Genomic DNA, 26,507 nt, shown 5'->3' on the forward strand with positions numbered 1-26,507 from the left:
GTTCAGGGATTCTTGCTTTTGACATGCAAAATATGAAACCTGGCTGTTATTTCCCTCCCCCGGATTTAAACTGGTAAACTCACCTCTTCTAATTACTGTAGGCATGGCAATATTTTCTAAACACCAAATTGGCAGAGAGCATAACTTTTTTTTTAAGGACTCATAAATCAATTTTCAAGAAACGAGTGCATTTAAGTGAATTGTAATGAATTTTAAATTAAATAAAATTTAAATTAAATTTTCAATGCATTTATTAAATTTTAACGAGTAAATTTAATAAATTTGCAATAAATTGAACAGATTTCAGTTTATTGAAAAAATAAGATGACGAGGAATTGGAACACTCCAGGAAAATCCAGATGCACCAGGGGCCATTTCTAAAACCCAGCACAGAATGACTTCACTAGGGACACGGCTGTTCCTGTTAGCAGCGCTCTTGCATTGCTTTGTTGTTACGTACTGGCAAAAGCCAACTGGGTCACAAATGCATTGCCAGATCTGCCTTTTTTTATGTTTAAGATTGATGTTCCTACAGAGTATACATGACAAAGGCACATTATTGACAGCAAATTAAAGCAGAAATCAGTATATAAAATTGGGCATCTATTCACTTGCATGGTGAGTTATTTATTCATTCACTCAGTAAATATGTATAAAGGGACTATAAGTAGAGAAAAGAGGGAGTCTGGAAGGCCTGGGTGGCTCAGTCGGTTAAGTGTCTGCCTTCGGCTCAGGTCATGATCCCGGGTCCTGGGATCGAACCCCTGCATCAGGCTCCCTGCTTAGTGGAGAGCCTGCTTCTCCCTCTCCCTCTGCTGTGCACACACACACTCTCTCTCTAATAAATAAATAAAATCTTAAAAAGAAAGAAAGAAAAGAGGGAGACTGATCACTGTCCTCATGAAGTACAGTCCAGTTAGCTCTGTGGTTCTTAGCCCTGACTGCATGTTAGAAAAAGCTGGGTGAGCTTTTAAATACATTATTTTCCAAGTTTCCACACAGTCAGACATTCAGAAGCAAAAGGCTAGGGTATGAACATTTAAAAAATCCCTCCATGTTTTCTCATACGCGGCCAGGTTGGGAACCCCTGAATGAGCCACCCGGGATGGTGCGGACGCAAAGGCAATTACCAACAATTTGATTTTTTAAATGAAGACACGGGACATTAATACGCAAGGCACCAAAGATGTTCCTCAAACATTTGGCTTAGTGCCTTCACTTCATGGTATAAAAGGTCCTTTTACAAGTGACACCCCAATTGTACAATATTTTACATTCAGATTAAATGCCTCAAGTAAACCAAACAAAAAATGTACTGAGATTCCAATATCCAGTGCACGTTCAGAGAGCAATGATGCATTTCAAGTTCAAAATGACTCTCTTCTAGTCACACAAATGATCAGGAGTGTGGATGAGTTTACCCTAAATAACTTGAACCCGTACACAAGAATTACCAATAATCGTAATGAACTTAATAATCTAAAGCTCATCATGGGACCACTTATCTCGCTGGAAATGTGGTTAGAAGACAATAACATAAGTTTCTCTCTTTTGAGTTACATTCTTGAAGGAAGGAACTGAAATTTAACCTGCTGGCCCAATTTGAATTTCAATATGACACAGAAAATTCCTGAATTATGAAGACATAATTTTACCACATCTAAGTAATGTTTGGTAAGCAGATGATTCAAGGTCACTCTGAAAAGGTGCTTACTCTATTAGTTTGTGGGGCTGCCAGATAAAATAGAGGACGCTCAGTTAAATTTGAATTTCAGATGAATGACAAATGATCTTTTACTGTAAGTATGTCCCAAATAATGCCTAGGGTATAATTATACCAAAATTTATTCTCTGTTTATCTGAAATTCAGATGCATCTGAGCACCTTATATAGGTAAATACGTGTGGGACATTTAGGATGGGATGTATGGAGGATTTATTTACGTTCTTATTTAATTATTTATTTATTTATTTACTGAATCTGGCAACTCTATTAGCTTAATAAAGATTCTCTTAAAACTTAAGGCCCATCTTTATAATTTCCAACCTGTTCAGCACAGAATCCAGCACATACTAAGTATTCGGGTGTGTTTCATGAAACACTGGGACTGGGTCAGGTTTGGAGTTGATGCAGTGATGTGTTTAAATTCATAGTATCTAGGCCATCATTTCTAAGGGAAGTCGATCCAATGTCCTTTCCATAGACCCTGAGAATACCTTTCCTTCCAGTTCCTAAACCCTATGGCTTGGGAGGCAGGCAATTGGGTTCACAGAGGAGGCAATTGTTTTAGGTCCAAAATCACTTATCTGAAATTCTTAAGGCCAGATGTGTTCCAGATCTCAGAATATTCTGAATTTTATAGAGGTGTCGCAGTTCATATAGCATCTATTAAAAGGCATTTCCAGTAAGGTCTGGGCCAGTACCTACAATCAAACATGTTTCTATTTCTGCAGCTACTTATGAATATTTACACAAGTGTGAATATCAGCTGCAAACCAAAACCAACGAGGTTTTGATGCTAATCTTACAAACGGTTCCCCCACCTCCCCCACCAAAAAAACCTTCAGATTTTAGAATTGCAGAGGAAAGATTACGGACCTGTGTGAACAAAGGCCAGCAAGCTGAGAATGCATTCTCTGCCTGCCTCTACGGAGGCTCATCCTTATGCTTCTTTCTTAGGATTTTTTTTCCCTTTAGCTTTGACATTTTAATTACACAATTGATGGATGTTTAGTGTAGAAAAAAACTGGACAATCAGAACACTTGGGATTTCTATAATCAACCACCAGAAAAAAGAACCCTAATCTGGAATCCTGGGTGACTCTATCCCCAAATCCCACGCCATTCTTCCACTTCCTCTAACTAACTTTGAAATGTAAGAAAGAGGCACGGGAAGGGCTGGGTTCCTTCTGAACACTGACTGTGACTTGGCAAACGCTCCACACTCCAGAAGCATTAACACTTGGCTGAGGAATTCTGGGCCAGGCTCTCTGTCTTCCCCCGGCTCCGAAGGAAGGATGGAGAGGAAGTAACAGGTACTTTGGCAAGATAATAACGGGGAATAAAATTTAACCATTTTAGATACAATGATACATGCTTCGTGTAGGAAAATTAGTCAAATAACGTACGGTTTCACTGTGGCACAAGTTATATGGCGTAGAGTGTAATTTAAGCTTCGGTTCACACCTTTAAGCCTGTTTAGTTATAAACAAGTACAGGCCAGGATGGCAACAAAATACCATAATCTATCTGTGTGAGGACAGATCCTAAAATAAAGCGCGGTTGGGCTTTATGATGAGCATCTGGGTAACGGAAAGACTGCGACAAGACTAGGGACGTGGAGCCCTTCCTTAACCATTTTACTGAATTTCAGTACTATTTCAGGACTATTGACTTTTGTATGCCAAAGAAGCAGAGATGAGACAAAGATCATCATCATAGAGGAAATTGAAATTCCTCTATAATAAAGTAGAGGAAATTGTGAAACTATTTTTAGTTTGGAATTCTTACTGTGGTCAGAACAAGGCAAAGACAGAAGGGAAAGCTAGATAAACAAAGGCAGGTGTGCGCACCTGCTCAGCAGCGGCTCCAGCTGGGCTTCACCATGGGGTAGGGGAGCGGCAAGAAGGGAAGCCAAGTCCACAACCAGGCCTTTGCCAGCCCCGAGCTTCATGGTTCTGGTGGCTTCGTTGCTCTGTCGCCAAGCTCATTAAACTGAATCACTAGGGCGGAGGTTAAGAATTCTCTCTCCTTCCACTCACCCCAGGAAAACGCTATGGCCTCTTTGCTTACTGCCTCATCAAATAAATATCCTCCCTGGACTTAGGTTCGAGTCAAGATCCTTACATTTGTTCAGGGTTTACCCATGTTCGCAGAGACTCTATTTGTGATGTGGCTACTGTCTAAGCATTTAGCTCAGAGCCACATGGAAATGGGCTTCTTGATGCTTTTGACTGTGGAACCCATAAGGGCAGAGAAAATCAGCTCAGGGAGCCGTTGCAAAAACGTTCAATAAATATATAATTGAATGCATTGTCTATATTTTATATTGTCTATATTTTATATGTTGTCTACGTTTTATGCTGTTTATATTTTAGATGGTAACATATAATAAGTAGTAGTCATCTCTATCATACAGGTTCCCTCCTGTGTCTGAAGGTAGAGCGCTCCTATGAAACCTGGCCGAAGCCGAAATGGTGTAAAGTGAAGAAGCAATTACCATTAATTTATATGGAAAAATTGTTAAGCCTTCTCAGACCCCCAGAATCACCTCTCTTAGGCTCTTCTGATACCTTAGGACACATCTTGCTCATCTAACCGATGCACCAAGTAAATGGAGATACAGCAGATGCTCTCGGACACAGTGGAAGGAGCGTGGCTGGGGGCTGCTGAGAGGCTGCTGTAGTTCCCAGGGAAGGGGCTGGGTGGCGCCACTCCGGCGGCTGGGGCTGCGAGCGCGCGCGCGGGGAGGCACAAAGGCTGAGAGCTCTACACACGCAGTGCCTGGGTTCGCTTCTCGCGGCCTTTTTGCATAAGAGCGGAAATCCTCTTCGGATTTCTTGCAGTTAGCGAGAACAGGTGCTAATGGAGGTCTTTCGTAAATGTGAAGTGCCCTACCGTGAACTTTCGAAAAGGGAGTGAGACCTGTAAATTAATTGATACCAACTAGGTAAAATAGAACGATAGTTTCCAAATCACATACGAGAAATAGTACCGAAGACTGGCCTCGAGTGCCAAGGAAACAATGTCAATAATTTCACACCAGTATTTGAAATTTGAGGTGTTAGTAAGCCTTCCTCCTGTGGCTCCAAGCCTTGTCTCCAAAAAAGTAGGGCCGGGCTTACAGGATGTGCTGCCGACATCTGCAGTGGCGCTTGCCTGGCAGGGATATCTTTCCAGGTTTTGTTTTTCTCATTCCACAGTTTCTATCTGACAGCAGCAACAGGTGCGTGGAAAAGGAAGCGAGATCCAAAAGGGCAAAGGCCACTTCCTCCTTCTGTCTTACACTCTGGCTGGGCTGGCAGCGTGCGACGAGCCCCCTGGCATGTGCACTGAAGCACACCAGCCCAGATGGCCTGAACTTGGCAGCACGTAGCTCTTAAGCAGGTGTCTGGCTCAGAGTTTCTGCTAAGGCCCCGCCCGGGCTCGCTGCTAGCAGGAGATCCAAGGACAGTATTCCCGAAGCATACTGGGTGGTACTCTAGCCTGTGCTATGAGCCGGATAAATGGTGGATAGCAGTGCCTTCCTCTATTTCACACGCTAGAGAGGGAAATCCGCATCTAATAAGCCCCAAACAAATGTGAAGTACGAAATGTGATTTGTACAAGGACGCAGAGAACAACAGGGAGAACATAATCTGAACTGGAAGGGTCTGAAAGGGCTTTTCGGAAAAGCTAACAATGAACCTAAGCCCTGAAAGATAGAACCAACAAGATATGGAATATGGGAAGGGAATTCCAGGCGTGGGAAACAGATCTGCAAGGAAACAGATCTGGCAGGAGGTGGGGGGAGGATGGTTCTTTAAACAAATAGAAAGAAGGTCCCCATGCACATCGGGTGAAGGAGGGAGGAGTGATGAAGGGCCACGATATAAATATATAAAATTTATATAAAATAGGGTGGGACACAAATCAGAGTGATAGGATCTAATTTATATATTTTTAAAAATTGCTCTGGCTGCTGTGAAGAGAATGAAATAAAGGGAAGCAAATGGAAATGGAAGTAAAGAAGAGATTCTGATGGTTTAGAGGAGAATGCTGTTAGTGGAGATGCAGAGAAGCTGAAGTACTTGAGAACTCTTCATGCGAGGGGGATGGAGGAAGAAGTGTCAAGATCGATTTCCGGGTTGCCAGTTGCACATAGAGGTGGCTGGAGATGCCATCTCCTGCCCTGGGAAAACTGGAGGAAGAACAGGATTGACGGGGGGGAGGCGTATGGAAGACAAGGGGAAGGAGAAGCTCAAGGATTCATTAGGAGAGTTGAGTAGGCAGTAGCTGTGAAATGTCTGAGTACAGATGTCAGGTAGGCTACAGGATATGAGTCAGAAGTTCGGGAAAGTGTTGTAGGCTAAAGACATACACTCGACTGTCACCAGCGTTTACAGGTCATGGGGAGCCATGGCTATAAGAGAATGTGAGGATACAAGAGGAGAGGGTTCAGATCAGAGACAAATACTCTAACAACTGGTTTTACAGAGGCAGAGAACCAAGCAAAGGGAACTCAGTTGGACAAGTCAGAGAGAATGAGTAAGAGAAAGAGAAGGAAAACCAGAAGAGGAGGCACCCAGAGGCCAAGGGGCAGGGTGGGGGGTCAAGTATGAAGAAAAAGGTTTGTCCCCTGTCTTGAATGTTGCTCAGGAAGTCTGATCACAACAGGACTAAAAACCAGCAGTGGGTCTTTTGTAGTCTTACCAGGGACGAATCTGATGGAGAAGTGGGGGCCTAAGTCTACTGGAGTTGTTGGGTGGGTGGTAACTAGGAAGTGAGGAAGAGGGCTCATAGTGTAGGAAGAACACTGTTTGAAAAGCATGGCTATGATGAAGAGAAACGAGATAAGACAATAGCTGGAAGGTAGTTTGTTTTTAAATAATAATAACACGTAAAAATAGTGTTGGCATGTTGGCAGTCAAAGTCCAGTAAAGAGGGAGAAGGCTGGGCGAGTGGGGTACAGAAGAGCTGACCTGGAGACTGTGGGATGGGATGATACTTATCTTTGCAGGATGGGGGGTGGGGAGAACCCTCCTTAGTGGTGAAGGGATGGGATACATCTGATTTCTAAGGGAAGTAGGTGATGAGGTCATCTCAGTGGGAGGAAAATGGACCAGAGGTTTGAAGAGAGTAAAAGTGTGAAACAACCATGTCATGAAACGGTATAAGTTTATCTGAAAAACACAGTAATGCCACCAAGCAGTACTGAGTCTCTATTTGAGATTGGTCATCAAAAATCTGTATAACATCATCTAGCCCAGTCTGTTTCCACTTCCCTCGTCCTTCTCTGGAATCTCTCACCCAAAGCCAGTTTCTGCCATTTTTCACACCATGTGATGACAGACAATAATCCCACTTTCTAAGACCAATGAATCCCCTAACAGCTGCATGAGCCAGTCCTATATGTCAAGCCCCCACTGTCCCCTCTCCTATGCAGGGCCTCTGTCAAGCTTACCAAAACAATAATAGGAAGGATGGAGGTGGCCTCCTTTCTTGTTTCTGCCCATGTACCTGGAGTTCCACCTCTCCTTTAGGTCCACAGAATATAACACGACTTTCCCTGGGAGGTGGGATTAGCATTGACATGACTTGCTTCGCTTTTGTGTTTCATGCTAACGACGGAGACAAATAGAATTTGCAGGCCATGCCGTGTGTGGGCTACACAAAGATAAATAACTCCATGGATGAGGAAAGCAGAAAGGCTCATAAAGAACATGATACCCATTCCTCTGTCCCACAAGTTTTCCAGTAGGACATAAAAATAAATACTAATAAGTACCTCAGACAAAGACATCTAATGCTTCCCACGTTTTCTTGCTGTATCAGTGCAGAATCTTGGAAAACCAGAATCGTCCTCTACTGCAGATCTAGACAATCGATCCTTTGACTTGGCTTTGAGCTTTTAAAGAAAAATATACCAACTACCCAAATGGATTCTTTACTATTTCAAAGTCTGGAGCTTGAAGGAACATACATTAAACTTAATGTGAAAAAGCTGGGTAGTTAATCTTGACAAGCAGGCAACCAAGAAATTGATGTGTAGCTGTTAGTCTGACATCAATTTCTGACAATATCACTTTGAGCTCATTCCCTGGCACCAAGATCAAATGCCCTTATTTATAGGTCTCAAACAAAGAAGAGCCTAAAAAGGAAGCCACATTCAGCAGAAATCCTTTCCACATATTACCCACTAGAACTTAAACTGATTTTTTTCTTTTTCTCAGTTTAGTGGAGAAGATGGTGAGCTAGGAAGAATGTGTTCAAGTGTGCTCGCTTTTTCCTTCCGAAACTGGAATCTCATTTGTTAAATTTTAGGCTTAGTTTAGCTGTAACGAACTCAGAATGTGGGAGAAGAGTAAGGGAAATATTTCCCAGGGGAAATAAACAAATAAACAGATAAACAAAAAACTCAACTGCTATCCTGAATTCTAAAAACTGCACGTAATTTTTCCCACTTTCCCTAGTAGATAACAGCTAACATTCAGGTTGTGGCCTGAAACGTATGAGTGAGACCTTTTCCAAGGTAAGTGTCAACTGTGTTTCATGGATATATTCCACTTGGCGGTGTGTGAGGATTCCCTGACAACTCCAATACATTTGTCAAAGAGCAGTGCCCTTGCATTGAAGACAATGGCAAGGCAGGACAGGTGAGATGAATGGTTCCCATTCAAATTTTTAATAAACAGAAAAATGAAAAAGAAAAAAGGCAACCATATTTGAATATGCTTAAGTCATCCGTGCAGGATGCCAGTGGTTAAGAATAAACTTCTTATGCTAAAATCAATCTTTAAAAAACACAGAACAATCAGAAGGGCAGAAAGCCTGTTGGGAAAAAAGCAATTTACTCAGCTCAAGTAGGTTAAGCTGCCATGAATATCAGCTCAAAAGTTCTATGGGCTCTACTCCCTTAGCATGCAAGGCTCAGTCCCTGACAGTTCTTTGTGAAGAACTTACCTCAACCTAAGACTCTCCTCTAGTACCACTGTCTCCAGGAACATGACACACAAATCCCAAACCATGGGAATGCATACAACATTTAAATTCGACCAAATGGAGCTACCATATTGTTTATAAAAATTGCATTCAAATATACTTTTCTTTTACCTTGGTCTTTTCACCAACAATGTTCTTTTCCAGTTCTGCTATTTTTCGATTTAGATGATCCAAGATTTCCTTCTCTTTCATAAGTTCAGTTGTTTCCGACTTCTGTTCTCCGTCCAAAAGAGCACACTCCATATCCAACTGAGGACACAAAACAAAGCTCAGAGGCGCTTCACCTTCGGAGAGAGTCTCAACTGCCCACGCTAGACGTGCATTCTTAAGAGCCGCAAATTTCAAAAAGTACTAGGGTATCAGCCAGACTGTGGGGTCTAGCGAACACTCCAGAGAGTCCAGGTGAGACTCAGAATTCCTATATAAGGAAGCTGGACAGCCCACGATATATTCACTAAGAAATCTACCTATCATTTAATGTTTCTACTTCAACTCCTTTTCTGCTAACTTCTCAGTACTATTTTGCCTATTTGCTCAGATTCAGGCTCAAGCTCAAACCATCTTGGGAGCAGCTGTGTCTGTCTTTGTTTGTCCACAGAGCTTGGGAAGTGAAATTTACACCCGGCCCAGCAGGCAAGTGATGTAGTCTTTGCAATGCCAGCAGGAGGGACGTCCAGGGTCCGTGCATAAGATGACAGGTGAGCAGTCCCCTTCCACTTATAGCTATCTGCATCATCTGTGAGTATACACATGCTAGGCGGAATCATTTGCTCCTTCTCGCTCCGTGGAGACAGTATGAAAATAGCCGCTTTCCCCTATAATAGTAATAGACTATGTGTCTGTCTCCTCTCTGGTTTGCAAATCTCTAGAAAGCTAGGTCTATGTTTGCTTCATATATAAGTCCCCCCTATAGTGCAACATGATGTCCAACTCATAGTAAGCACACTCAGGAAATGTCTGTTGGATTTCAACTTGGACACCTAAATATACGGGACCTCAGCTGACAGATCCGTCGCAAGTCAGAGAGCGGACACTAGTTAAGACAAAATTCGTTATACCCAGAGTACACCAAAAATGGCTTCATGTTTGTCTCATCTCACTTAAGAAAAAAAAAGACAGGGGAAAAAAGAACTTTTTTTTTTTTAAAGGTATTTTTACCCTATACATGGACCCACTGGAAAAAAAAATATTAACTCATGTTGATTTCTATGTATTCTGCTCAAAGCCTATGCCTTAATAGGTAGTAATATTTTTCAGCTAAAGGAAGGCGAGAAAAAAGAAGGGTAAAAAGTCAACTGCTGGTTTATACCTCTCTGGAAGATTCATCCATCTGGTCATTGATATCTTTGATTTTTTGTTCAAGTTCCTCGAGGTTATTTAGAATTGCTATCCGGGTCTCTTCCATTGCTGCCAGCTCCTGAATCCTTTGTTCCTCGTTTATACCCTCTGGGGTCTGCAATTAAGCAACACAGAAAAGGGCTATTCACACTTCAATTCCAGGATCTCCCAATTTATAAACCAGTAGGAAGTCTCATGTTCCACAGTCTCAGTGCCTCTTTGCATTCCGAAAGCACCCTAGTGATTGGTCTGTTGCAACTCTGCATTTTCCCACAAATCCTCAGCAGCTAGGTTCTTAAGCCAGCTCATACAAACCAACTTAAATTCACCCATTCATATTCTTTTAAAGCTGAAATAACTAAGTTTGTACAGATAAGGAAGTTGTGGTCCATAGAGATTGTAGTGACTTCTCTAAGGTCATAGAGAAAGGCACAGCAAAGGACGAGAAGCTAGACAGGACTTTCGACATCTTCCTCAGGGATCTCTCGGGCATGATGCTACCTTCACTCCAAACTCCATATTCTCTCCCTTCTCCGAGTGAACACAGCTCCTACAATGGTTTACCGAATCTCTACCCGTACTCCTGGGTCCCACCACTAGGGTTATCTGCGCGAATGGGCATTCATGCTTCTTTGTCTCCTTTCCAACACACGGTGGAAAAGCGAGGGCACGATACGCGTGGCCCCTCTCACCGCAATGTTCCAGAAAGCGAATAATCAGGACAATACAGGCGTTATTACTGTGGTGACTCCCAAAATGTCTTAATATGAAGTTAATACATGTTTCACTTCTTTTGTTCGCACATTACTAACTGTCTTTATCCTACGGCACCTTCTTCCTGTATAATGTTTAAGACACTAACTGGGCCAATGGGCATTTGTGACACAAAACAGGACACTGGTCATCATTCATAAAATCATTTCACAGAAAAAAACTTGAGTTCCTTGGCATACTTACACCCCTGAACAGAGCGATGACAGGTGCCCAGGGAAGAAAGGAATATTCGAGATCATATACACACCCGAAATGGGACCATGTTTTAAGAAGACAGTATAGTGAATTGAAAATCACCTCTTCTTTCTGCAATTTCAGGTTAGTTATCCTAATATTGCCTCGTAGAGATCGGCCTTTCTGTAAGTTAAGGGAGGCTGGGGTATTGGTACATTATTAATCAATTTTTATCTCTCTTTGAAAAAGAAGTAATTTCCTTGCATTAGTAAGTCAGCCATGAAACAATTCCACAATTGGACATTGAACACAGCAGCCTCGAAAAGTAAATTATTGAAGCTTATTCATCAGTCAGTGCCAAGAATATTCATATTAACCAAAGAAATCATTAACATTTAGTATGCCACATGAAGTTCATTTAATTTATTCAATGATCTTGAAAATAAGTTCAAGAAGAGAGCTAGCATGTGGCAGTCTTTATTCATATTCTTTGTTCTTTACCCTACTCCACTGCCCCGAAGGAGATTAAACAACTGAGATGTCACAGTATCCCAGGGTGATTAGCAAAGCTACACAGGCCTTCCGAGCTTTGACATTTAGACTTTTAATTGCCATCTTAAATGCAGTATCTTGCCAATGAATAAAACAACTGCTGACCTTTTTATCACAATGAATCTCATTGTCTAATATTCAGGTGCCTGTTTTAGGGCGTGAGGAAGGCCTGTAACAGGGAATGGCATTCCCGAATCCCTGACGTGTAATCCTAGCAGGAAAGGCCCAAGAAGGCCAGTATCCTGTTGGGTCAATATTTCATATTAGGTTTCAACTGCCAACATGGTTTAAAAATATCTCTCTCACTGGTGGAAGTCAAGCATTAAGAGCAAACAAAAGCTACACAATCTGCAAAACCATAAACTTTCTAAGCAAAGGGAGGGTGAAGAAAGGTGACAGTGACTATGATTAATGTCTAACTCAGAGTTTCTAAACCATTGACCACAATAGGCATCTGGATAACAGACCATATGAGAGGCTGTTTATAACAATCAATGCTATCTAGGAAATGTTGTTCTTTTTGGTTATTTATAAGGAGCAAAACCTTCAAAAGGCATCCTGAAACTCGGAATGGTTTGTGATGGAATGGCACGAGAGTATTGTTTATACACGTACGAGCATCCCCAAATATGCCATCTTTGAAGTAACCTGATCTCCACAGAGAAAGGGGGGGAGGAATGAAATACTTCGTACCTGCTTCCCCCCCCCCAAATCTCTTCTTAGAAACTCCTTGCAACCAGAGGAAGTTGCAAGTGTGAGAGCTGTCCACCGTAGACAGAATGATTACTCAAGAAGAGGGAAAAAGTTCTCAAGGAAAAGAACATTTGTTTCCCCCAAATAAAAATATGAGGTGATAGATGTTAGCTAAACTAAGCATGGCAATCATTTCACAATATTTGTAAGTCAGTTTCACAAGGCTGTACACAAAACACACACAGTGTGTGTCACTTAAATCCTAACACTACAGGAAGAAAGAAAGAAGAGCGAGCTACTCTCAGCTTTCACCTCAGGTGGCAGAAGACAGGTTCCCAAAAGCCAATTTAAGTGAGCATATTCTGGGGCGCCTGGATGGCTCAATCGGTTAAGCGTCTGACTCGGTTTTGGCTCAGGTTGTGATCTCCAGGTTGTGAGATGGAGCCCCGCGCCAGGCTCCGCGCTCGGCAGGGAGTCCGCTTGAGATTCTCTCTCTCCCTCTCCCTCTGTCCCTCCCTCTGTGTTCTCACTCTCTCTCTCTCAAATAAGTAAATCCTTAAAATATAAAATAAAATTAGCATATTTCTAAGGTCATCTGTATCTTTAAGTGTTAGCTAAAACAAGTTAGAGAACGGTAAATCTCAGGTTTCCTAAATATCATTAAAATCTTTGTTTCCTTAAATCAGCTTAGAGTGTTGGTCACACTCCTCTCTTCTCCATTGATGCTTAGATCGATTAATAACACACACTGTCCTTTGCTAAGTCAATAATTTAGTGATCAGATTACTAAGAAGCAAACCATCGAAAACAAATGGTCAGGACTTAATAAAACATTCTTCTATCTGCCGTCCTGGGGTAACATATATCTGTCTCCAGAAAGTCATAAATGCAAACCTCCGTCCTTGGAATTCATCCCCTCTCTCGCTCTCTGCCTAGGCTGCTGCGTGGTAACCAGAGGCGCCTTTGATATTTCCTGTCTCTAAAGGATGCAGTCTTCTATGTCTTGCCACAACGGAGGCTGCTTTCGGCTTCAGAGGCCTCCCTTTCCACAAAAGGCATATTTGGGCAATTAAAAACATCTGCCACGAGCTGCCCATTTACACACCAGCAGCTCTCTTGTCCCAGCCCTCTTCAGGAGGAAACCTGTCTCCCAAAAGATGGTGTGAGAGACAGACACACAGCTCACTGTTCTAACAAAACTCTGGCAGCTGTCCATGATGGAAGAAATGGGAAAGGATTTTAAATGAAAGGGAAGTCAAGGACTTCAAAGGAAGCCTAAGGGCTGAGGAACACAGCTCAATTTTCAAACGGTGGGTCATTTACTTTGCCTGAACACAACCAACATCTGATTCCACCCCCCGCCCTAGTTTCTAATAGTTGCAACTTTCTGGCAATAGAGACAGATGTCCTATTCAGACGTCCTCTCCACCGAGAATGAGTAAGGTCACTGTGGTCATTAGGAGAAAGAAGCCCTGAACATTTCCGAGTCCTGATGCTGATGATGGGAGAACAGAAGGTAGACACGGACTCCTGACGAGGAACACTGAGTAAAAAAGTCAAACACACAAACCCCTCCCGAATAGTACTCCAGGTGGTCAACTCCCTCCAGAATGTAGCACAGATAAGGTCTTTCTCTTAATCAGTTTGTGTCCCTCTCTTACAAAACATTTAGCTGATATATTTTTTTTGTTTTCGATTCTTTGGCCATAATTGCCAAGAATCTCGGAATTGAACTTAATGGTCAAAGGTACTTACTTAATTAATCCTGTTTATTTAAATAAATAAATTCTTGTGATTATGGCATCTCTTTTTTCCTCTTAATTACTATATTTGTTGTGTTAATTTTATTCCAATAAAACTTATATCTTCTTGTGGCTCTCTTAAATCCTTTCTAGAAAAGAGGTAGGAGAATTTATTTTCATTTCATAGAAAAAAGATTCTTGGGGCACTTGGGTAGCTAGTCAGTTAAGCGTCTGACTCTTGATTTTGGCTCAGGTCATGATCTCAGCGTCGTGGGATAGAGCCCTGGGTTGGGCTTTGTGCTGGGCATGGAGCCTGCTTAAGATTCTCTTGCTCTCTCTCCCTCTGCTCTCTCGTCATAAACACTTGCGAGTTTGCACATGCGCGCTCTCTCTCTCTCTCTCAAAAAAAGAGAAAGATTCTTAACCTGTGTGAAAAAAACTAACACCAAAAGATTTTCCTCTAATTCCCTTTAAGAAATCCTAAAATTTGGAAGCCATTTTGAAATCAATATACAGCCACGTAAAAGACTAATTTCCTTACAAATAGTTCTTACTATTTAGTAAAAACAAGATAAGAAAATTTTTTAAAAATGGGTAAGGAACATGAACAAAGGGGTCAAAACACAAATTCACAACTAAAAATATGAAAAGATGTCCAACTTTATGCACAATTAAAGACAAGCGAATTAGACACCAATTAACTTAGCATATTGAAAAATTTTGAAAATGCACAGCCTTGGCAAGTGTATGGAGAACAAGGCATGCTCATCAACTGTTGGTGGAAGGGTCACCTGGAAATACGCAGTCTTTCGAGAGTATAATTTGGAAATATTGGTTAAAATGAATAATATACGAACTCTTTGATCCAGCAATTCCCACTTTAGTAAGGGATCTTGCAGATACATTTGCGCAATATTCGCTGCATATAGATTTCATTAGTAAAAAAACTAGAAACAATTTAAATAGCATTACCGAACAATAGAATACTAGTCAGCTGTTAAAAAGAATGAAGCAGTGCTGTACATACTAAGTGGAAAGATGTGCAAGACATTCAGTGAGGAAAAGAAAAAGAGCAGAACACCGTATGCTTGCATCTGCGCGTCTATGCCTATAACACGTGGCCATATATGCACAGGTGTGTGAAGAAGGCAAGTAAGACACTTCGTGTTTATTTCTCAGGGGTACCACTGGGAGGGGGCAAAGAAAAGAGAAACTTCCTTCTTTGGAGGTTTTCTATACTGCTACATTTTTTATGGTGCAAATTTGTTACTTTATAGGAAACTCCCTAATTTGCTGCACCTCGTTTAGCTAATTACCTCTGAAGCTTCATCGAACACATTCTGGAACACAAGTACGATAAGACCTCTAGTCTCTGGGCAATGCAGATGCAGAGCCCCAGGCCCTAAATCCTGGTCTTTTTGCTCTGTCGCCTTTACCTTGGGAAGGATACTAAGATAAGCAGACTCGCTGGGAGTTTTCAGAAAGGCAGACGTGAGGTCCCTGAGCAGGTCGTCGTTCCTGATGCTCCTGGGGGAAAGGAAGCCGGCACTGCTCTGCCCGCCGCTCCCGAAGCCCGCCGAGTCCACATCCTGGAGAGAGCCTTTCGGGTGGCACCTGTACCTGGAGTCAGGGCTCACCACGGCTTCTTCAAACACAGACTCCTCGTCGGACAGCTGCAGCTTCTCGAGCTCCTTATTGATCTTCTGCACGTCGGCCACGGTGGTGCCCGTGGACAAGCGGCTGTCGGGCTTTGTGTACTCGGCACAGAGACTGAGGATGGTCTCCAGGCGCTGTCTCTCCTACAGCACAGAAGAGGGGAAGGTCAGAGAGTTTGTGAGAATGCAGACAATCACAAAGAAAAAGACTGAAGAGGCTGGGACCGCTTGCAATTTCATCCCACAGGTAAACCCGCAGACAGTGGACTGATGATGAGTTTCCATCATTCTGGATGGATGCATTTAAGGATCCAGAGGAAACCCACGTGAAAAGTGCCTGATTTTCTTCCCAAACTCAATTCCAGGCTGTACCCTCTCCTTGGATGTCCCAGTGCTGATCCTGCCATGTAAGCCTTGTCTTGATTTATTAGTTCTCTGAACACTTCAAAGTTTTTTTCCCCAATCTTCTTTTTAAAAAATCTTTACTCCCCCTTCCTTCTCTACCTCTCTGCCTCCAACACATCTAGCTCTTTCATCACTATTGACTTAACACTTGCGCTTAAAGTTGATTCTCTAGCATCCTAGAGAAATAGATGCACAAAAGAGAAAAATACTATGTAAAGAATCTTCTAATGTAAAAGAAACTTTTTCTTGAATTTTTTCAATATTTTTTGACATGCCTCAAAATTTTCAATATTTTCTTATGTCTTGTCACAGGATAAAGGTCTTTTCCATCAATCTCTCATGAGTAATTAAAGTTATAAAGAAGTAGAAATGTAGCATAAAAATGAAAAACTTTTCATGTCATGTCCAGATAGAAAGACAGCAATGTATTTCAGATTCTGAGATCATTTTGACTCATTTAACTGGAAAACAAAAATGATAGTTCATTTGCTTAAAAAAAAAAAAAACAATATATAGGCCATTGAGGTCTATAATGGTATTACTCACTGACACTTCGCCAAGCTCCCCATACAAAACAAGTGTATATTTATGGTTTTGACTTTAAGTAAATTCACTATATATTTGTGAACAATAGTATATAATTTCTGAAATGTTTATCATAAGCTTCGACAGCACTGTTTGGGGTGAGGAACCTTAACATCTCTGCCTCTCACATTAATTCCAAGGCCAAAGTGAAAAGAAAAATAATAAATTAACAACAAAAAAAATCTGTTGTGATTACATCTACCACATTGAAAAAAAATTCAAAAGTCTTCCATAGAAAAACATTGTCCAAACTGGTTATCAGTCACAAAGTAGAACATTTTTAAGTAGCACTGGGCTGCTGTTTTCAATTTCTAATTGCGGCTAATTTGTAAAGACAAAACTCTGAAGGCAGTCAGCTCTTTACTAGTTGAAGGACTGACTATCCAACAGCAAAGTTAAATAGAAACAGACCAACATAATGCCCTAGTTTCCATTAAATACACTAATTAAATAACCAGATAGAAGCCATTGAAGTTGTATCTGACTCTTCTCTGTCCTCTAAAGAAGGCCCCCTTCGCCCCTGCAAATGCAATCGCTTGATCAGAAGCTCTATCAGGCTGGCTCCTGCAAGCCCCCACCTCCCGTTCACTGCCTGAACGTCTGGCCTCCAGCTGCAGCTCCGTCCTCATGGCCCCGTCCCACGGCAGGCACTCAGAGCTGCACAACCTCATCCCACGCGCTCTGCACCCTGTCCATCCAGGAGCCCCGGGGCTTATTTATTTCTGCCGCTGCGGCCAGCTGCCAAGCCCGACCCACCTCGGCTTTACGGGGAGGGAGTGGGGGGGGGCACAGCATTCACTGCTTTATTTTAAGCTTCTCCAATGATGGAGGAAAGTTTACATGGGAATATGCAAAAACCACCTGCAAGGGCATATTTAAGGAGGGGGACAGGAACAAGACACTATATTTTACCCTTCTCGACAGCATCTGCATGAGAGCTAATGCTAACCTCCAAGGGAAGTTCTCTTTCTGCCATTTAGGGGACTTACGTTGAAGCATCTAAACTCGGTCTTTACTGACCGTTACAGATTGCAGTATGTATACATTAGCCTGGACATGAATTACATGTGGGATTATCTGAAAGTTGTCAATTCCCACTTACCAGGGCTTCAGGGAACTGTGTGGTCCTCAGAACCACGGAAGGCACTTCTGCCTTGCCTGTAATACATAGCAAAATTCCTCCCACATCTCTTTCCCAAAATAGTTTCTTCTGCTGCCAGGCTCTTGCTTAATTCCACGGGGAATAAATGATCCCAGCCTGAAGATGAATGCTATTTCAGACAGTGAAACGCAGTATTCAAAGGCTTGTGCACAGGAAGTGTGGTCTACTGGTATGTGCTGCTCTCTATTCTTATCACCCCATTCACAGCCAATCTGTCCAGGCTTGAATCTCACACACACACACACGCATGCAGCACTGCCGCCCGTGAGTCTCAAAGAAATCCAGGCTGTGCTGAGACACGCTGGCCCCATAAAAGCTGCACCAAAGAAAAATAAACTGATGTCGAGAAGTGCGTCAGAGGAAAGTCTGCAAGGCATTTCAGAAAGTACTATATGCAGCCTTTTAAGGAAAACCCTGTACAGAACGTACTCTCATAAAATAATTCTTCCCTGAGCCTCTTCACTGTGGAGTCTTGTCCCTTCCCATCCATCACTCCAGTATTCTCCACTCTGGGGCCCATTCCACACCTTTGAGAACCCAACAGGGCACTATGAATAATTATGCTGGCACGTCAAGCACCAACTGGGACTGGCAAACTGAGATGAACGGCCCCCCACCGAAAACCCAATTTCATCTGGCACGTCACCTGGTGACCTGCCAAGTTGGGCGGGCCACCCTCCTGAAGATCTCCAATTCCTGCCCACCTCTCCCTGTGTTCCGCAGTGCATTCTTTTGAAAAGGCCACCAGTGCACGGCCTATGCATCTAAATGGCATGAAACATTGATGCTATGGGCTTGAAAAGTAGGTCATTTGAATTAAACTATTTTAAATACTTTTTAAAATCTCCCTATCTATTTTCCCTTTCCTCCTCTCCATATACCACATATATCAAAGAAAGCTTTGAAGGGGACACAGGATCTGAAAATATATACCTGAAGAAAATGGTGTGCAGTTCTTTCCCTCAGCAACTAAAAAAAACAAAAAAACAAAAAACTGCAGACTGAGTGTGTTTTGACCTCAGAGCTTTCCTTCTTCTTCCGAGGAATGTGTCTGGCAGTGCCTCTCTGCAGCTCTCGGTCAGGGACCTCAGCCATCTCCCAGCCCCATCCATCCCCTGGTGACCAACAGCAGCCAATCTAGGCCACAGGACTGGAAGTAGCGCAGAAAGGAATTACATAGAAAACCAGTTGCCAATACCCAAGCGCAATTGAAATCTTTGTTAAACTCCTTGGCTTATAATTAACTCTGTGGGGTCACTCATTATATAAAAGAAAGGGCCAACTTTTAATGCTAGAAATAATGTAGTTGAGAGAAGATATATTTTCGCAAGAGGACCTGCTGTAACTGCTAAGTATGACCTTACTTCTCTCTCCTGCCAACCCTAGAGATTCAATATCTCCATAATCGCCAGTTCATCAAAGATCGGTTACGTTACTCTCAGGCCATTACTGTGCTGGAGACACAGAAACGGAAAAAGACAGCATTTCTACCCTCACATCTTTAGCGGAAGGCACAAAGAGTCAATCAATCAAAGAAAAGGGTGCTGACAGATTTCCAGAAAATCAATGGGTTCACATATAAGGAAGTAGTTGACAAAATTACAGATAGACACATTCGAGTTGAGATCCTGGGATAAAGAGGAGTCTGTGTGGCCTGTTGGCCAGTGGGGTGGGCTGCGCATGTCTATAAAGGAACTATGTAAGCAAAGGCATAGAGTATGCTTGGGGTATCAGCAACTGCTGTGTGGCTAGGAAGATGGGGTTCTTTGGAGGAAGAGGGGCGAGGTACATGCAGAGGAGCGGGTCAACTTTCTCTCTCTGTATACCAGGACTTCAGAGATCCCAATAACCCTAAATAAAAAATCAGCAAGAGTCAGAGACGCTGGTGTAAAAGTGGATGGCAGAATGAGATGCAGTTGACAGCACGTTAAGCAGAATTTCCAGGATTCCATGAGCAAATCCCGGTGTCTCATTGAGGTAAGACAATGAGGAGGACAAACAGAAGCAATGGTTAAAAGTCTTTCATGTGAGTCTATTTGCTTTTAGAGATAAATCCCTTGGGGTAGTAACTAGGGCTATGATGATCAGTTCATGTCTTTCTGGAGACAGGGTAAACCAGTTTTTCAATTTCCTACCCCTAAACTAGATATGACTGTCAAACTTGCACTGGCCAATGAAGTGTGAGAAGAAATGTATGTCCCTTCTGCCTGGACGGCTGACACATGATCCATCGCGTGTCTTGCTTTGCCATTGCAGACTGACACTCCAGATGGTGCTGGCTCCCTGAGTCTTGACCCTGAGCAAGGAAATATGGAGCAGAGGCCTTATTCAACCCATGCTGGCCATGGAGAGTGAAGGAGAAAGACACCGATGCTGTTTTAAGCCTGAGATAATTTTTTTCTTTTGTTTTCTCCACAGAAGCCCAATATGATTGATAAGCCTTGCTTAATTTCAAGCAGGTAATAGGCCCAAAAGTTGAAGACAAGAGCCTCAAAGATCCTACTAAAGGCAGCTCTTTTATTTACTGTGTAATAAAGAATTCGGCTTTGCCCAAAGGGAGGTCTGGCCTTCACTGTGGGACTGTTGGCTTCTGGAAGGTAATCTCTGTCATATCTGGTAGGATTGTCTTTGTTTAGGACAAAGTGGGACACTCCTGATAATCAATCTCAGGGTGAGGGCTGGCCACTCCAGAAATACAACCATGTGATTTTTGTGTGGCGGCCTGGGAGTCATGTGATGTCAGTCAACCTGGAGATGAGATCAACCAAGTGGACAATCCATCATACCTACATGATGACGTCCCGGTGAAAACCCTGGACACTGACGCTCAGGAGGTGTTCCCTGGCTGCCAGCACTCCATGGGTACTGTCACACACCAACGGAGGTAGCATATCGCACCCTGGCCCCACAGGGAGAGGACAGTGGGGGCTTCGCATGTGGGACCTCCGGACTCTGCCCTCTGCTTCTCTTCTCTTGGCTGAGCTTGATGTTAGCCTTTCCTGTAATAAACAATGATCCTGACTATAACGGCTTTCAGTGGGTTCTGTAAATCTTTCTAGTGAATTCGTGAACCTGTGGGTGGTTCCCGGGAATTCTCTGAACTTGTGCTTGATGGCAGAAGAGATGACGGTCTTATGTGGAGACCGTGCCCTTTAACCTTGTAACTGGCCTTCACGTTTATCCAAACATTGCCCTAGGATTATTTTCATCAGTTTAAGACAACTGATCTAAGAAACTGTATATACAAGGAAGGACTTTGTATTTTTTTTGGTTTCACAAATTATTTTCATAAATGTCAGTTTAATGTCTAGCTAAGAACATTTTATCTCATAGTCTACCTGGGAAGTTTACCTTCAGACTTGTGGTCAGGGAAGTGCTTTATTCTGCCGTTGTTTAAAAAGCATGTGCACGTGTGCCCCATCAGAGGATTGCTCCGGAAAGAGGCCCATTTGACAAATGAAAGAGCAATGGCTTTGTGTGATGTATCTGTCCTGGAGGCAAGCACACGTCATCTGAGGAGTGACTGAACAATGAGACAGCTACGAACTGATCAACAAGCATTGACTATGTGCAGATTACTATTAGGATTTTGTATCATCTACAGCTTTTCGGGCTCCATGATCACGGATAACCCGATGCCAAGGGAGCGCGAGGCATATGCAGACACCTAGGACACTGCTCACCGCTCAGTGATTCTTCAGTACCCGTTTCTCAAATACAGTCAATACACCCTAATACACAAGCACACTGCCTAGGGAGATCAAGGCCATGATGCTCAATGCCCTAAACTTCCCTCCTCTACCTCTTTTTATATATCTGGTCCTCCTTTCTTCAGGGTACGATAGTGGCTATAAGAGCAGGAACTCTGGAGCCTGACTGCTTCAGTCTGAATGCTGTTTCCGGAGCCACTTGTGAGGCCCTGGGCAAGTCAATTAGCTTCTGTGAGTCTTAGGTCCTCATGCATAAAGCAAAGAATTACTAGAACATCTATCTCATAGGGTGTCGTGAGGATTTAAAATGCAAACACACACACACACACACACACACACACACACACACACACGCTTCTCGGACACAGGAAACAATATACGTGTTAGCACAGGTGTCTAAGGAGAGTCCCTCGGTCTTCCCGAGCTGAAGCCCTCTGCCTGCCTCACTGCATCCATATTCCCTCCCATTGTCCTTATGGTTTTGTTTCACCGATTTTCCCTCCCCTACACACTTACTCCCTCTCTTGAATCCTTCGCTTCTGTCTGCAAATGTACTCGAGTCCCCTCCTTCTCCCCCGCCCCAAACAATAAATGAGCCTCATCAGATGACTCAGTAGATTTACTGTTCCACTTCCTTCCTTCCTTCCCTTCACACCTCCACACATTCCCAATCTCAAAGAAGTCGCCAAAGCTCAACATTTCACTTCCCATCATTCCCAGCCCTTTGCAATCTAGAACAGGGTATCCTACCTTTGTGCAGACTAGACACTTTGTAAGAGAAGGGCCACCTCCCACTTCTCCAGGAAAATTACAAGTGAAGTGAGCAGAAGGGAGAAGCCCTTGATATAAAGATATCAGGACTCTGTAAAGAAAGCTCGGCGCTTCTCTCTGTAACCGCGTATTGTAAGGATGTGTGGGTAAATTGACTTCTCTCTCCCACAGAACCACTGGGCTTTCAGAGCAGAATCTGTGTCTAAGTTTGATTAAGTGGAAAGAACAAAGATTTGGATTTGAAGTTCTGGCACGTACCAGACCTATAACATAGAAGTTCTTATCAGGTTCAGCCTTTTGAGTTTCTATGACCTGGTCTGTAAAAGAGACGATAAGATCGGTGCCTGCCCTAGGGTTCTTGGGAGGAATCAATAAAGGAGTGTGTGTGAGAACGTTTTACTATAAGGTCTAAGTTGGTGGCGGTCACAAGGCAGGTGCTCAGTGTTTGTTACCAATGATGAGACATGGTTTCCATAAAAAGCTGGAAGTGAAATTGATAGCTGTCTTGTGGGGCCTGGAGAGCCATCATTACTACAGGAGTCCCCGCTTACACGAGGGGGATATGTTCCAAGACCCTCGGCGCGTACCTGAGACTATAGAGAGTACTAAATCCTATATACACTATGGGTTTTTTTCTCTGCGTACATACCTATGATAAAGTTTAATGCATAAAGTAGGCACAGTAAGAGGTTAACAACAATAACCAAAAAATAGAACAGTATAACAATATACTGCGATCAGAGAATGGATGTGGTCTCTCTCTCTCTCTCAAAGTACCTTATTGTACTGTACCCACCTTACTTATGAGGAAGTGAGACGATAAAATGCTTACATGATGAGATGGAAGTGAGGTGAATGACAGAGGCACTGTGACCTAGCGTTAGGCCACTCTTGACCTCCTCATGGTAGGTCAGAAGAAGGATCACCTGCTTCTAGACCGAGGTTGATGGTGAGTAACTGAAACCAGGGAAAGCAAAGTGCAGATAAGGGGGGACTACTGTACTAGTTAACAAGCAAACCTAAGAGCCAAACCCAATTGTTCTCAGGGAAAGGCAATATAGGACAAATACGGTATGCAGCCAAATGTCTCCCTGAAAACTTCACAGAACTATGGGGTTCTTTGGCCCGTCTGGAAAGAGAGAAAAGGCCTCCACTGCCCAAAATTCCCTCCCCGGGGTGAATCACATGCCTGAGCTTCTGGCAACACAGCACTGCCCAGTTGCCATAGTAACCCAGGGAAAAGGAACTCTTATCAGTCTCTCACTGCCCTTTGGTCCCTCTAGCTCTGCGATTACAGAGCAACATACATTCCCCATAGCACATTAAGTCCAGTGGAGTAACTTCTAGAAAGAACTACCCTCCAAAAAATCCATGCTCCTCTCCAATGCACACACTTCATCCTTGACATAAAACCCAGATTTCTGTTTCACAATGCCTGTGGCTGGCTCCACCTTACACTCCCGAGATCATCAGTGTTCCTGCCCTATGAGTACACGCATCATTCAAATACCTGAGGAACTCATCATATCCTGTCTTTGCTCAGACTGAGACAAAGAAACTCAGTTCTTTTAATTTCATTTCATAAACCAACCCCTCACACTCCAGATTATTATTTTTTTTAAATTACTATTACTCACTAGTGTGTCAACATCTCCCTTAAAGCTACTTGCCCCTATTGCTATTTGTGTTCCTATTTTAGGAGCTTGTCATTAAGAAATCAATATATGTAGAAAATTAGTATATACTATTTTAAGTTATAAATACGTTTACCAAATAGATTTGATTATGAACATATCTCATAATTCAGTAATATGAAATACGTAATATAATTATATAAATTATATATAATACATACATATACTGAGGTAACGTTTATTTTTATTACTTTTTAGACCAGGAATGTTTTCTTCAACTCGCTTTTCTCACCTCCACTTATTTCTTGCCTTTGTAAGGCAGACTGAGTGAATCTCTCACTGCAATGACTATCTAACTCAGATCTGCTGTATTTTAGTCCTTTTCCTGATGCCTTTTTACATCATTTTGCCATTTAAAACCAACTGGCAAGACACACGAGTGATGAAAAGCTTTACTTTCATAATATATTAAGGTTGAGGCGAACTATTCTTAAAATATTAATAGGTATCGCTTCAAAGAAAATGCTGATTATGAATGACCCCATAGCATTGTTGCCTCGGCTCAGATAACTGAAGGGGGAAGGTCATGCACTTCTCCCTACAGACTGAAAAGCACTGGCTATAAAGAAATTTATGTAATCAGTGTAATCATAATTTCCATATAGTGTCTGAAGAAGTATGCCAATTATTTTTCCTTTTACGTGGACAGTGTTGTCAGAAGAAAATCTACAAGGTGCCTAGGCCCCTTCTGTTAAAAAAATTAGTGCTATTGCTCCACACCATTAAAGAGAACACAACAAAAGTCCAATATACTCTCGTTCATTTGCATTTGCACCTTGGCTTAGCCAAGTTCCAGGGGATCTCTTTGTTTCTTTCTCCTGAAGTATATCATGGTTTGTAAAATGCAATCCACTGAAATACTTTTAGAATTTTATATAATATTTTATTTTGTTCAATCCACAACTAAATCTCCACATTGGAAAAATCTATCCTAAAAAAAATAAAGAACTCTCTTTATGCGCAAAAAAGTTGGTAGAGCAAAAAAGTAGGAAAGTCTAACATGTAAAAAAAAACCCCAAAACCCAAAACGGGTGGACTATCACACATCAACTGCAAGTTCTGTAACTGCAACTATTTATGAGAGACATATCACATGGAAAATCCTGAGTGCTAAAATTTTAAAAAGCATGCTACAGTTTTATATAGAGAAATGCAAAATAATGGGGCTCCTGGGTGGCTCAGTCGGTTAAGCATCTGCCTTCAGCTCAGGTCATGATCCCAGGGTCCTGGGATCGAGCCCTGCATCGGGCTCCTTGCTAAGCAGGGAGCCTGCTTCTCACTTCTCCCTCTGCCTCTCTTCCTGGCTTGTATTCTCTTGTTCTCTCTCTCATAAATAAAATCTTTTTTAAAAATGCAAAATAAACAGTGACAAGTCTTCTTTCCCTATTTGAGATGTCAAGAAAGTAACTACATTTTCCTTTCTCCCAGAACAACTTTTAAAATTGTAATCTTTGCCTACCATGATTTAGGCCTTGGTCTTCATGATCTAATGGGAAAGACAGACTTTCAATATTCTGGCTCTCTTATTCTATAATCAAAATGAAAGAATAATACATGTCTGAGAAACTTATTCCTTTTTTCTACTTTAGCATTTTATTAAAATTGCCTTTTCTCAAAATCCAAATTACAATCCCAGAACTGGGATATGGTCTTAGCAATTTTGAATGAAAAACATCAATTTTTCCAAACCAAAATTCTTCAACAGAACATGCCCCCACATACAGATTTCCCCCTTGAGGTCAATTAGACTTCACCAGAGCAAAGTTCTTGGCTGTTCTGAACTTTAAAAAACTAATCTCCCTGACTTCTGCTTCTGGGAAGGTGGAGTAGAGGTATTTTTCTCTATTCCCCCCACTGAGTATAACTAAGAACCCTGGACACATTATATATAAAACAAACATAAGAAGACCAAAAGATGGGGAAAAGACAGCAGATCAACTGGGCACGTAGGGACCCAGAAATGAGTTCCTGAGATTTCCCGTACCTCATATATCCCAGATTTGGAGCTGGAGAAAAGGCAACAACATGCAACTACCTGGCTCAATCTCCAAAGAATTATGGGGAGAGGAGCCAAACTCAAACTAAATGATCACATGTATGTAACATTCCTATAATAATAAAATTATAGTTCTGGAGAACAGAAGAGCGGATGCCAGGGGTTAAGGATTTGCTGGGAGGAGGAGGAAAGTGGGAGGCGCTATCAAAGGCCTGCAGGAGGGACCCCTGGGGTGATCTCCCTACTCTGTATCTTGACTGTATCAATGTCAATATACTGGTTGTGATATTACAACTATCGTTTTACAAGATGTTAGCACTGGAGGAAATTGGTAATGGGTACAAAGGATCTCTCTGGATTATTTCTTATAATTGCATGTAAATTTACAATTACCTCAAAATGAAGAGATTAACTTTCCTTCAAGTGACTTCTAGTAGATCTTAATCTGCACATTGAAATGGCTAACAAAATCCTTCCAATGAAAAAGTGATGTGTTTCTATTGTAATACGTGTTCTATATTTTTTTTTTTTGAAAAACTAATCATAAACTTTCGAA

The 26,507-nt window shown here is 42.2% G+C and overlaps 1 protein-coding gene across 25 annotated transcripts in view; it reads right to left on the reverse strand.

Annotated features, from left to right (window-relative positions):
- The window catches only part of PHLDB2 (pleckstrin homology like domain family B member 2), a 209,545-nt gene that overhangs the window by 47,841 nt on the left and 135,197 nt on the right, over positions 1 to 26,507 (reverse strand). For all 25 annotated transcript variants that reach the window (XM_048215211.2, XM_057306819.1, XM_048215208.2 and 22 more), the window contains 3 exons: positions 15,410 to 15,772; positions 10,010 to 10,153; positions 8,812 to 8,949 (listed from right to left, as the gene is read on the reverse strand). In XM_048215211.2, coding sequence (XP_048071168.1) covers positions 8,812 to 8,949; positions 10,010 to 10,153; positions 15,410 to 15,772 — 645 coding nt within the window. The remainder of the gene's footprint in view (positions 1 to 8,811; positions 8,950 to 10,009; positions 10,154 to 15,409; positions 15,773 to 26,507) is intronic.

Source organism: Ursus arctos, unplaced genomic scaffold (assembly GCF_023065955.2).
Source record: "Ursus arctos isolate Adak ecotype North America unplaced genomic scaffold, UrsArc2.0 scaffold_4, whole genome shotgun sequence".
Classification (NCBI taxonomy): domain Eukaryota; kingdom Metazoa; phylum Chordata; class Mammalia; order Carnivora; family Ursidae; genus Ursus; species Ursus arctos.